At 48.0% G+C, this 13,820-nt stretch overlaps 1 protein-coding gene across 1 annotated transcript in view; it reads left to right on the top strand.

Moving 5' to 3' along the window:
• USP13 (ubiquitin specific peptidase 13) overlaps positions 1-13,820 on the top strand; it is a 365,038-nt gene that overhangs the window by 106,527 nt on the left and 244,691 nt on the right. The window contains exon 4 of the mRNA XM_086944367.1: positions 2,770-2,888. Within this exon, the coding sequence (XP_086800493.1) occupies positions 2,770-2,888 (119 nt within the window). The remainder of the gene's footprint in view (positions 1-2,769; positions 2,889-13,820) is intronic.

Below are 13,820 nucleotides of genomic sequence, written 5' to 3'. Positions count from 1 at the left end.
GCCGACGGCAGCACTGTGGAGGTAGTGCTGCCGTCGGCCAATGGCCGACGGCAGCAAGGAAGGAGTTAAACTCTATCCAAGTTAAATGTAATTTCGATTTTTCCTTAAAATTGTCTTTCCTTTAAATTACGATTTATTTGTATTTCCTTAAAATTGTCTTTTATTAAAATTGGGTTTCCATGATTTGTTTTCCTCCATTGTGGTTTCTCAGTTTTTTTTTTCATTAATTCTTATACATTAGTCCCACTAGCCTGCTGACTTCCATATACATTTTTGCTCTCTACTGTCTGAAAAGCGACCAATCTATTTCTATGGCACTTGGCATGAAGACAGAATTTCACTCTGAACAGATCTATTTACTGTTTGGTGTAAATCAGTGTAGTATATTTTGGGATAATTGACAGTTTTAGAGAAGTTGACTGTGCTTTTTAGATATATTGACTGTGAAGTTTTCATTCCACAAATCGTTGTGGGCAAGTGGAACCCTCAAGAAGGAGGAAATGCGCACATGAGAGGAGTGTCATTTTTCTTCCTATTTACGTCAAGCTTGGGCAGCACATGGGCTGCTCTGTGAGGCATTCTGTAATGTACACCGTGGCTTGAAGCCCCTCCTCTATTTTTCATTTGTTCTCCTTCGGGCCTTTCACAAATGTATGCTTTCCTTTGGTTCGCATGATTAATTACTCCTGCCTTTTGTTTTTTTAGATCCTCCCTGTGGATTGGCCCTGATTCATGTGGTTTTCCACTTTCTTTAATTATTGTGTTTTTGTGGGCACTCCTTTTTTCTTTGGGAGATGGCTTGTTAAAGGAGGCATCACTTTCCTTTAGCTTAAAGCAAGACCGACTCCCTTACCCCTCCCACAACACTGCTTTCCCGCCCCCAGGAACCCTATGAGATCCCTTCTTTTTGTTTTGATTATTGAAATTAATTGTTTCTCAGTGGTTCACAGTATGTGTGTCACGCCACTCCAGTGTGCCGTAAAAAGTATCTAGGGGTGCCGCACCAATCACACTGTTTGGTAAACAACATCCTGACTTGTGCATAATTTTGTGCGATATTCAGAATTCTGAGAAGACTGTTAACTTGCCAAACTATAGGGCCCATTAGGATGGCGGTCGGTTCACACCCGCCGGGCCGGCGGGGGTGAACTGCCCCCATCCACACCAGAAAGACCCTCTTCCATATTAGGATGGCTGTGGGGTCTGTGGTGGGCGGAAAACATGTTTAATATGGTGGCGGTGTCTGCAAGACACCGCAATGCATTTTAGGATGTTGGCGGAGATCAGCCTTTCCATGGCGGCGTTGTTCCCATGGAAAGGCATGCGATCTTTGCTTTTGGGGGCCTGTTGCGGGTCCCCAGGGTGTTGGGGGGTGCACATGGGGGTACCTATGGCACCCCCCTGCATTTGTATGCACAAGGTGGCAGGCACCGTTCGGTGCCTGCCACATTGTGCATGTAAATACACAACATGCTGTTTTTACATTGCGGCAGGTGCTGCTTCAGCACCGCCCGTAGCAATGTAAAATATGCGTGATGCCACTGTGACGGGCGCATCGTAATCGGCACAGCGGGACCGCCGCACCCCTGGCGGGCGGCCCCACATACCTGGCGGGCGGACAAAATAGTGCCCTAAGTTGTAGGACACCAATATATAAACAGAAAAAACTTTGCAGTGCAGTACTTTAAAAAAAATCATCTCTTTGCATGGTATTTTTTAACAAATAAATACATTCTGCACGGGTCACACATGTTTGTTACCAGATGGAGTTTTTCTCCTTGCCTCTCAAACCTTCCTATAAAAGCAGTCTCCCTTTTCAACCTCCACCAACCCCCACCAATTTGAGTGTGTCCTCTTGACCCATAACTGTCAAAGTTTTAAAGGCTCGCCAACCTGTGCTCTCATTCCACTTATAAAAATGAAACTTTTTTACAGTCAGGAATGTTAACTTAAACAGATACATTTGAAAACAAAAATGTCTACCGCCTCAACTCCTCTCATCTCGCAATCCCACTGACCCTTGACATCCCTCACACTTCCTATCTCCGCTCTATACTGCCTGCTCACAGATTAAGTTTTCAGCCCTTTATCCCACGCTCTCCTCCTCTTCTTGGGGTGTCTTCTGCAAACACAGGTCCTTCCTCTTTGTGCGTCTGACACCTGCTCTCCCCTTCTTTCTCTCACACTCTTTCTGCTCATCTGTCTGGAGTTCATTCACCACTTCCTGCACAAAATACCTATTCCTCTCTCTTCCATTCTATCTATTCTCTGCAGCTCGCTCCCCTATCTATTCAGCATGCCACAAAATTCCATTACACAAATCCACTCCACATCACACAATTCCAAAACAAACCCACATACTTCCACTCCACACCACATACACCCGCTAGACTCCAAACAAAAACATTTAGGTAAAAGACATTGTCATTATCAATGACAATAGCTCTAACTCTCCCAAATGCGAGACCTATTGCATTGCAAATGCTTGTTATTTATGTATTTATTTTCAGTAACCTGCCTTCACGCACCAATATAATATAGTTTGTTAGTGGTCACATCATAACCGTGAAGGCTCTCCTTCCTATATTTCTACCGTAAAAGCAATTCATTTTCAGGGCACTATTTGGATATTGTCCAGTTTCAATTTCTTGAAGTTTGTGTTGATGCCTCATGCTGTGCCTGTTCGAACCCGAAATACTTAGAGTATCTCATTTGTATTTGATGGTGCTTTATTTGTCACTCACAATAAATCTCCTCTTTTTTTTGCAGATCTAGAAATACATTTTGATTCCAGCAGCGACTATGAATATGAAGATGAAGTTAAACTCATTATCTTTCCAGATCACTTTGAAATCCCCTTACCAAATATAGAAGAATTACCAGCGCTGGTCAGTGAGTCTGATGTTTTTCTGTTCCCTGGAAGCTTATTTTTGGTCTATGGTTGTTAGGTGTTCCTTATATTAAATGCATCTGCAGGATCTCCCAATTCTGATCCACACCGTTGGTGTGGTTCTAGCCATTTATCACTTCATTGCTTATGCAGCTTCTTCACTTCCATACGAGGAGTTAGTCGTTTCTCAAAGGGCGGTATCATCATTGGGTTCTCTCGAGTCTCCGCTACGTTGCTGTAGGCTTCAATACGTTTTTACCCAAATTCTGTGCCAGTGTGGATGATTTTGAACCTGTTTAATAGGTATACTCTTGTAATAATAACATTCAGCACTAGGTTCTGTATAATGCTGTAGTTTTTGCTAGCCCGAAGGGCTTTCCACCATGAAAAGGATGTTACTCAAGCAGGCTTGTTTATAGGGATACAGTAATTCCGTATTAAGGCCGATAATGGTCGGGCGTGCTATTTAAATGCTAAATAACAAAAATTGCTGCATCGCTTGTTCAATAACCTACATTATTCTTATCAGCTTTTGCAGCTGGTTTAACCCAATAGGTCTAGTGCCCAGTCTCATCTCTTCTCTGTAAGTTTCATATCACATGGTTACTTCCATTTGTATGGAGATAGGCAAATGGTCTATTTTTCATAGGGGCTTTGAGGGTGAGCATAATGGTGTGAACAAATGCTATCCAAACTTTCCAGGGTGACTAGTTGGAATCAGCCAATGTATATTAATCAGCCAATGTGTATACCTGTATTTCTTCCTGCATGTACTTATTACCCATTAGGATCTGAGCATGTTTCCCATTTATTTTCCCAAAACTAAAAGGTGAGTCATGTCTACTGTAGGCACTGTCTTCTATGCCTTTATGATCCCGCCTTCTATACTTGAATATATAGTATATGTTTGGATATTTGAAATTGCAGATGACACTTATAGAGATACAATGGACACTAAACAGCACTTTGAAATGTCATTACCCCTAGCAAATAAGTCAGTAATATAGTTACACAGAGAGCAGCTTAGGTCCTTTTCAGTAATTTTGATTGGACAAACTTGAAGAACTAATCCAGCAAATGAACTAGACAGCTCGTGGCTTGACACGCCCAACATTGTAAGAAAAGCAGTCGGGAGATGCGTTGAGTGGAGTGGTTCTTCAGTGCTCTTATTGTGGAACCTAAAGCTGACAATAGTGTAATGTGAAAAAAGTAGTGTACTATTTTGTTTGTAAAATACTATCTAAAATTGTTTTTAAAGGATGGAACAGAGAATACTCTGATCAAGCAGATGGTAGATAGTTCATCTCTTGGCACCATTCAGTACAACTCTGGATCTTTGATCTGTGTATCACATTATTATTTCTAAAACAGCAGGGCTTTACTAAGTTAGAGTGGCCGCCCCATGACAAACTACAAGACCAATGGGGGAGTCTAGCTGATGTCGGACTTTTACTTTAGACTTTTTCATCTGTGTAGGGCTGAACCTGAGATGTCAGATTAGACAGCCGTGCCTCTTGATCATCTCCTTTTTTCTCAGCCCACCTCACCTACATAGTAAAGTGACTGCTAAGTATCATAGAATACACCTGAAAATAGGAACTGGAGACCTAAAATAATCTGTTCCCTATTCCTGCATAATACGCAATGGGCAGAGAAGGGTAGATTGAAATGTAGCCCCAATGAAATGCGGGTGGAGTGGCAGTTCTTTCTAAAAGGAAATTGGCTGTTTGTTAAGTCATACAAAAGGGGATGATGGACGGAGCGTTTGAGCAAATCAAACACTCACCCCCAGTCAACTGATCTGGTTTGAATCCATCACCGTTCTTTAGCTGACTCAGCCACCCCAGTTCAGACATGGCCATATGCAAATCAGTCTGACCCTGTGCCTCATGGGAACAGTCCAGCCCGAACTGCCAAGCCATGTCTTCCCTGGACCGGAAGCAAGCATCCTGGGACCAGTTTCGGATTCAACCTGCCTTTTGGATTAAATTAAATTTAAAGATTTCAGGCTTTTTTGCTAGATTTATTTAGCTGGTTTGGGAAGGAATAACAGTTAACACTTTTGATCCTTGACAAATTATTGGTTATGTGATAACCAATTGGTTATATAAAACAAAGTTATGTTCTTATTGGATATTGTGCTAGAAATGTCCTCTGTTTTACTCTGAAAATGTTTTATTAGCTTTCTGTTCTGCCTAGAGTTTGCTATTATACGTCTAGAAATTCTGAAAATGATAGAAAACATTATATTTAATAGGGTCTTGCTTTGGTGTATGGTGTTGCATATTTCTATTCATTTAATCGTCATGCCTGCTTAACTAAGGGTGAACAGGGTACCTTAAGACCCTGGTGTTAGACCTGACATCATTGGCTTGAGTCTCTCCTTCATTTTTTTCTGTTTGCCTCCTCTGTTTTCGATGTTTTTGCTGGTATATCGCTCTTGGCACTGTGCCACTGCTAATCAGTGCTGCGGTGCAAGTGCTCCCTATGTTAAATTACTGTATTGATTGAATTCCATGTTTGGCTTATTTGGTTTACTGTCAGTCCCTAGTCTAGTGCACGCAGAGTGCCGGGGCTTGTAAATACAAAGGCCGCTAGTGGACTTGCAGCACGTGTTGTGCCACCCACACGAGCGGCCTAGTAAACGTATGTCTACGGGTCTGTCATTGCGAGACCTACGTGCAGTCTCGTACTGTCACGTGGGTTGCGCAAGTACGCCTACTTGCCAGTCCTCCCAACCTTCCCTTAACTTCATCTTAGTCACCCCTATGGTAGGCCCGAGGGCAGGATGCATTGTAAGTATAAGGTAGGACAAGCCTGACGAAGTTGGCATGTCCTAATCGTGAACTACCGCCATCTTCGTACTTCACTATCGTAAGATCGCCTGCTCTCCATTAGTTAGAATGAGCTGCCGGGATTATTAATGGTATGATCCTAGCTGGCTCGGGGAGCATGGTGCAATGTCGAGTTTGGTATCCCTAAACTCGGGGTTTGATAACGCATCCGTTTGGGTGGATGGTTTTTGGACTCTGGGTTTGAAAATAGCACTTTTAGAAAGTGACTATTTTTTTGTCTAACTATTTCTGGTTTCTGCTGGTTTGGTGTGTGTGTGTGACAGGGGCTGGGTGGCTCCAGAGTTCTGAATGAGTCAGTATGGGGTGAGTGGTGCATTTGCCTTGAGAGTAGGGGAAGAGTAGCTCTTGATAGCTGGCCCTGCCCGATACAATGCTGGCTCCACCTCCTGTCGAGCGACGGATAGCTCTGCTCCTGCCAGTGACAATACTGGCTCCTCCTCCTGCTGGGCGTCTGAAGACCCGGCCCTGCACCGTGAATCGGCCAGGTGTCACCACCTGGCTACACCCACCACAGACCCGGAATGAGGGGGAGTTCCCCTGCATGGACAAAGGGATCAAAGCCGAAAAGGGGTATAAGAGAACGACCCCTGAACCAAGACTTTAGATCAATTCTGACAAGGAACCGGAACCAAGGACAAGAAGCCTGCTGATCCAAGGACTTGCCTACCCCTTCTGCAAGTGTGCTGTTTGCTGGGGGGAATCCTGCAGTTGCTTCTTTATTTTTGCCAAGGAACCAGGAGAGAGGAACTGAGTGTGTACTCTCGAACTTTGCTAAGGAAATCTCCAAGGGCTGGAAGAGTGCCAGGCTCCTGTTGAAGTCACAGGGCTAAAGGACTTCATCTGCTAAAAGTGCTTGTTGCTGGAACTTGAGAATCCAGCACCTCTGAAAGAATCCAGCAATCTCGACGCCGACAGACGCCGCCGAATCCAGCCCGACATCGTGAGTAACGGCTCCAGTGTCCCGCTTCCTCGGCGCCGGCTGCCGGGCCCGATCGACGCCAGCAGCAACGCCAATGAGTAGTGAGTTTGGCTCCAGCTCCAAGTGACCTTGTGTCTGCACTGCTGCTAATCTCATCGACTTCGAGCCCTCTTGATGCCGTGAGCGCTGCTCACGCTTGCAACATCATCATCGACGACTACTGAGGCCTGATCGACACCGAATGCGCGACGCCAGATTGCTCGACGCCGCTGATCATCGTGTGCTTCATTTTCCTAAGGTACTGTGTTGTTGGGGGTCCGTGTGACTCCGGGCTCGACGTAGCGCTCCTCGCGGTCGACGCCGACCCTTTGGATTAACTTTGCCTCGACGTCGTGTGACTCCCGTGTGGGTTACATTGTTGCCAGGAACTGTGATCTAAAGAAGAAGAGTTGCTTTTGATACTTAAGACTGTGTGCTAAGAAGAAACTACGCTTGAACTATTATTTTTCCTTCCAAGAGTATTTATTAAGATTGTGGTATATTTTTGTCGTTATTTGGTCTTGTGCTAAGCCTTATATAAACATTCGTATTTTTATAATACTACTGTGTCGTGTCCATTTGTAGTGTCTTCACTTTATTACTGTATGTGGTCATAAATGCTTAACGCACTGCCTCTGAGATAAGCCTATCTGCTTTGCCAAGCTACCGAGGGGGTGAGCAGGGGTTATCTAAGTGTGTGATCCCCTTGCCCTGACTAGAGGAGGTGAGTCCCTATTTGCCAGAAGTGTATACCTCCGTCAACTAGAGACTGCCGAGTCTAACATTGGTGGGTCAGCGGTGAGGATTTGAACTTTGCGTTTACGACCCATGTGCAGTGATTAGTGTACGCTACATAGTGAAAGCAGACCATAGCGCAGCCACAATCTATTTTGGTAGGATTCTATTTTTGTTCTCCGCTTTTCTGAAGCTTGATTTTTTGAACACTGCCAGTTTTGACCATGAGTGATGCCGGAGTCACTACCCCTGTTGTTGTTGTGGAGGACTTTGATAGGAGTAAGATCAACGAATACCCAGCAAAGGTGCTGAAATCCTTTTGCAAGCAGTTTAAAGTTCCTACCAAAGGCCTCTCATTGAAGGAGGAATATCGCAAAGCCTTGGAGGCCTGGTTAGAGTCCAGAGATCATACTGATCCGGTGGTGGTACCGCCAGTGGAAGGGGAGGAGGAGGTACCAGTGAATGGGCCCGTGCCTCCTCCCGGTAGCAGTGTTTCCTCTAAAGGTCTTTCGCCCGAAGAAAGAGAAGAGAGGGCGAAGGAACAAGCCTACAACATGGAAATGGCCAAACTTAAGATAAATTGGCAGTTGGAGTTAGAAAATGCAAGAGGTAGGAGAGAAGCTGATATGGAGATCAAAAGGTTGGGGTTTGAAAGAGAAAAGTTAGCTTTGGAGCATGACACAAGGTTGAGGGAGATAGAGCTCCAACCTAAGAGTTTAGAAGTGAATCCCTCTGGTGGCAGCATCCCATCTGTGCCTGCAGAAAGTAGGTTTTATTTTCCTAAAGATGTGATCCAAGATTATCATAAGAATGAGGATATTGGTCAATGGTTTAAAGCATATGAGTTAGCATTGTTGGCCCACCGGGTCCCTGAGAAGGATTGGGGAGCGGGGTTGTGGAGTCGCTTTGTGAATGAGGGGAGAGATACCCTGTTAGATATTCCTATGGAGGATAGGATGTCTTATGCTCATATGAAAGATGCTTTAATGTTGAGGTATGGCCTAACCCCAGAAAAGTACAGACAAGCTTTTAGAGAATGTAAGAAGTTGCCTGGTACGACGTGGGTGGAGTATGTGTCATATTTTTGCAGAGCCATGGAAGGTTGGGTAAAGGGCAGCAAAGTGGAAAGTTACGAAGCTCTTTATGATTTGTTTGCTTGGGAGCACTTGTCGAATAACTGTTTTCCAGAGCTGCGCCAGCACCTTATTGATAGCAAGATATCTGATCCTAGAAAACTTGCTGAGGAGGCGGACTGCTGGGTCAGTACCAGGGTCCACAAGGGTCCAGTGGGAGACTCAGCCAAAGGTAGGCAGGGTCCCTAGCAGAAGAGTGGGGGGGACAAGGGTAAACAGAAGGAGTCCCAGAAAGGGCCCCAAAGTAATCCCCAAGGGAACCAAGGGAAAGGTTCCCAGCCTCCCCCTGTGAAGAAACCCTGAGCCCCGACAGGTAAACCTGTTCATAGGGGCCCAATGACCTGCAATGTTTGTAAGCAGGTAGGACATCGTTTTTATGATCCCCAGTGTCCCATGAGGGACTCTAATGCACCACCACGTGCACCCCCCCTTCAGTTGGCGAGTGTAGCCCTGGGAGGGGAGGAGAATGGTTGCCCATAGTGGGAGGGGTCCCGCAGAGATGTCCCTGGTCTCGCTAGGAGATATGGAAATGGTCCAGCCACCCCCGCTGCCTAGTAACACTAATAAATATAGTCAGTGGGTGATCATTAATGGCCATAGAGTGGAGGCTCTCAGAGACACCGGAGCGAGTGTGACAGCTGTCAAGTGTCACTTGGTGTCCAGAGAGCAGGTGGTTCCCCACGCATTCTACCCCGTGATAGCTGCCGACAACTCCCAGAAAGAGTGTGAGGTGGCTCAAGTTTCCTTTGAATGAGTTTCAGGTACTCTTCAGGTTGCTGTGAGGCCCGCCATGCCTGTTGATTGTCTTCTGGGCAATGATTTGGAAGACTCCCCTTGGGCTAAGGTGGAGCGAGCATCACATTTGAAAATGTTGGGTGTGCCAGAGTGGGTGTGTGCGACCACTCGATCGATGACAACGAGTAAGGGTGTTGATGGGGTCCCGGAGCCTGAAACTATGGTCCAGAACCCAGCTGTGAAGAGAAGAGGCAGGAGGTGTGGGAAACCGGCCCCCACCGTTCCCGTGGTCCAGGAGGAGGTAGACCCCGAGGGAATTGCCCTGGAGCCCACAGGGGAACAAGATGCTGAACTGGGAGACCTGCCCGAGCTGACCCACTGGCAGTAGGATGGTGGTCCCTCCAGGGAAGAATTTTGTGCAGAACAGAAAGTGTGCCCTTCTCTTGTGGGTATGAGGCAGCAGGCCTCAGCCCAAACCGCAGGCGATCAGTCAGGATCACATTTTGTCTACTGGGAGAACGACCTCCTGTATAGCGAGCCTAAGGCTGCTGAGCCTGGGTCAGCCCGTGTGCTGGTGGTACCCCAGCGCTTCAGAGCCTTCCTACTGGGTTTGGTTCATGACGTTCCGTTAGCTGGACATCTGGGGCAGGACAAGACCTATGACAGGCTTGTCACCCATTTTTATTGGCCTCAGATGAGAAGGGATGTAGACATCCATTGTAAAACCTGTCACACTTGCCAGGCAAGTGGGAAAAGCGGAAGGAAGCAGAAGGCTCCCCTCCAACCTTTTCCGGTTGTCAGTACCCCCTTTGACCGGGTGGGGATTGACATTGTTGGGCCCCTGGACCCCAAGACAGCCCTGAGCAACAGGTTCATCCTGGTCTTGGTGGACCATGCCACACGGTACCCGGAAGCCATCCCTCTCCGAACAGTGACGGCCCCCGTGGTGGGACGGGCACTGATGGGTGTTTTCTCCCGCATGGGGTTCCCCAGAGAGGTGGTGTCGGACCGGGGCACCAACTTCATTTACAACTATATGAAGTCTCTGTGGAAGGAGTGTGGGGTAACCTACAAGTTCACCACTCCTTACCACCCTCATGGTAATGGGCTAGTTGAGAGATTCAACCGGACCATTAAAGGCATGATCATGGGTCTTGAAGAACCAATTAGGCGTAAATGGGACGTCCTCTTGCCATGCCTGCTGTTTGCTTACCGTGAGGTGCCGCAGAAGTCTATAGGGTTCAGCCCCTTTGAGCTTTTGTACGGGCACCCGGTAAGAGGACCTTTGAGTCTGGTCAAAGAAGGCTGGGAGCAATCTCCCTGGAAATCTCCCCAGGATGTATACAGTTACATGCTGGCCTTTAGGAACCAGACTAGGCGCTTCAGAGATCTTGCTCAGGCAAATCTGGAGGCCAGCCAGGAAGAGATGAAGCGGTGGTACGACCGGAATGCCACTCTGGTCGAACTTCAGCCTGGTCAAGAAGTTTGGGTCATGTCCCCTGTGGAACCTTGTGCGCTCAAGGACAGGTGGACTGGACCGTTTAAGGTTGTGGAGAAGAAGAACGATGTCACCTACTTGGTGGACTTGAAATCTCCCAGGAACCCCTTGAGGGTCCTGCATGTCAACCGTTTGAAACCCCACTTAGAAAGGTCCGAAGCGGGCATGCTCCTAGCTACAGATGCCGGAATGGAAGAGGAGAGCGAGCCTCTTCCTGACCTCCTGTACGCAAAAGAGCAAGACGGGTCAGTGGATGGTGTGGTCCTCTCTAACACACTGACCCTTGAACAGCAGCAAGATTGTCGCCAACTGTTGGGACAATTCCCTGATCTGTTCTCCTTGATTCCTGGTGTCGCTCACTGGTGTGTCCATGACATCGACACCGGGGACAGCCCTCCTGTGAAGCACAAGGCTTACAGGGTGACTGACAAGGTCAGAGCTTACATTAAGGAGGAGGTCTCCAAAATATTTGCCTTGGGGGTGGTTGAGTCCTCTAGCAGTCCTTGGGCCAGCCCAGTGGTCTTGGTCCCGAAGGCTGCGGCGCCTGATGCTTCACCCGAACTCCGGTTCTGCGTGGATTACGAGGACTCAATTCGGTCACGAAGACTGACGCGCACCCCATCCCCAGAGCTGATGAGCTCATAGATCGGTTGGGGGCTGCCCGGTACCTTAGTACGTTTGATCTGACGTCTGTGTACTGGCAGATCGCCTTGACCGATGGGGCAAAGGAGAGGTCCGCATTCTCCACACCAGATGGGCTCTACCAGTTCGGGGTTATGCCCTTTGGGATGAAGAATGCCCCTGCCACCTTCCAGAGGTTGGTCAACCAGGTCTTGGCTGGACTGGAGGATTTCAGTGCCGCCTACATGGACGACATCGCAGTGTTCAGCGCCAGTTGGGAGGAACACGTGCGCCACCTCTAGGAAGTGTTGTTGGCCCTGCGCAGAGCAGGCCTCACAATCAAAGCCAGTAAGTGTCAGATTGGGCAGGGTTCCGTGGTGTACTTGGAGCACCAAGTAGGGAGTGGCAAGGTGGCCCCCCTGCAACCCAAGATCGATACCATCCTGGCTTGGGCACCGCCCAAAACCCAAACGGAGGTGAGAGCCTTTTTAGGACTCGAGGGTTACTACAGGAGGTTCGTCAAGTATTACGGTAACATTGTGCACCCCTTGACGTCGCTGACTTCCAGGAAGCAGCCGCGAAATGTGATTTGGACTGACGCCTGTCAAACGGCCTTCGACACCCTGAAAACTGCAATGTGTACGGCACCCATACTCCAGGCACCCGACTTTTCTAAAGAATTTGTTGTCCAGACGGACGCTTCAGAGCATGGCATGGGAGCTGTTCTAGCTCAGGTAAATGAAGAGGGCCGAGACTTACCCGTAGCCTTCATCAGTAGGAGGTTACTTCCCAGGGAACAGAGGTGGAGTGCGATAGAGCGTGAAGCATTTGCTGTGATCTGGGCGCTGAAGAAGCGAAGACCCTACCTGTTTGGGACTCACTTCCGGGTTCAGACAGACCACAGGCCCCTCAGATGGTTGATGCAGATGAGGGGTGAGAATCCGAAACTGTTGAGGTAGTCCATTTCCCTACAGGGGATGGACTTTACGGTGGAACGCTACCCTGGTACAGATCACGCCAATGCTGAATGGTCTGTCCAGATTTTTCCGCCTTAGTGATGAGGACTCCCTAGGTTAAGGGTAGTTCTCCCCACATTTCAGCTGGAGGGGACACGTGTTAGACCTGACATCATTGGCTTGAGTCTCTCCTTCATTTTTTTCTGTTTGCCTCCTCTGTTTACGGTGTTTTTGCTGGTATATCGCTCTGGGCACTGTGCCACTGCTAATCAGTGCCGCGGTGCAAGTGCTCCCTATGTTAAATTACTGTATTGATTGAATTCCATGTTTGGCTTATTTGGTTTACTGTCAGTCCCTAGTCTAGTGCACGCGGGGTGCCGGGGCTTGTAAATGCAAAGGCCGCTAGTGGGCTTGCAGCACGTGTTGTGCCACCCACACGAACGGCCTAGTAAACGTATGTCTACAGGTCTGTCATTGCGAGACCTACGTGCAGTCTCGTACTGTCACGCGGGCTGCGCAAGTACGCCTACTTGCCAGTCCTCCCAACCTTCCCTTAACTTCCTCTTAGTCACCCCTATGGTAGGCCCGAGGGCAGGGTGCATTGTAAGTATAAGGTAGGACAAGCCTGACGAAGTTGGCATGTCCTAATAGTGAACTACCGCCATCTTCGTACTTCACTATCGTAAGGTCGCCTGCTCTCCATTAGTTAGAATGAGCTGCCGGGATTATTAATGGTATGATCCTAGCTGGCTCGGGGAGCATGGTGCAATGTCGAGTTTGGTATCCCTAAACTCGGGGTTTGATAACGCATCCGTTTAGGTGGATGGTTTTTGGACTCTGGGTTTGAAAATAGCACTTTTAGAAAGTGACTATTTTCTTGTCTCTGCTGGTTTGGTGTGTGTGTGACAGGGGCTGGGTGGCTCCAGAGTTCTGAATGAGTCAGTATGGGGTGAGTGGTGCATTTGCCTTTAGAGTAGGGGAAGAGTAGCTCTTGATAGCTGGCCCTGCCCGATACAATGCTGGCTCCACCTCCTGCCGAGCGACGGATAGCTCTGCTCTTGCCAGTGACAATACTGGCTCCACCTCCTGCTGGGCGTCTGAGGACCCGGCCCTGCACCGTGAATCGGCCAGGTGTCACCACCTGGCTTTACCCACCACAGACCCGGAATGAGGGGGAGTTCCCCTGCATGGACAAAGGGATCAAAGCCGAAAAGGGGTATAAGAGAAGGACCCCTGAACCAAGACTTTAGATCAATTCTGACAAGGAACCGGAACCAAGGACAAAAAGCCTGCTGATCCAAGGACTTGCCTACCCCTTCTGCATGTGTGCTGTTTGCTGGGGGGAATCCTGTAGTTGCTTCTTTATTTTTGCCAAGGAACCAGGAAAGAGGAACTGAGTGTGTACTCTCGAACTTTGCTAAGGAAATCTCAAGGGCTGG

The sequence above is a fragment of the Lissotriton vulgaris genome, chromosome 11 (genome assembly GCF_964263255.1).
Source record: "Lissotriton vulgaris chromosome 11, aLisVul1.2, whole genome shotgun sequence".
In the NCBI taxonomy this organism is placed as follows: domain Eukaryota; kingdom Metazoa; phylum Chordata; class Amphibia; order Caudata; family Salamandridae; genus Lissotriton; species Lissotriton vulgaris.
Note: the sequence above shows the minus strand (reverse complement) of the source record. Positions and strands in the feature narration are given on the sequence as shown.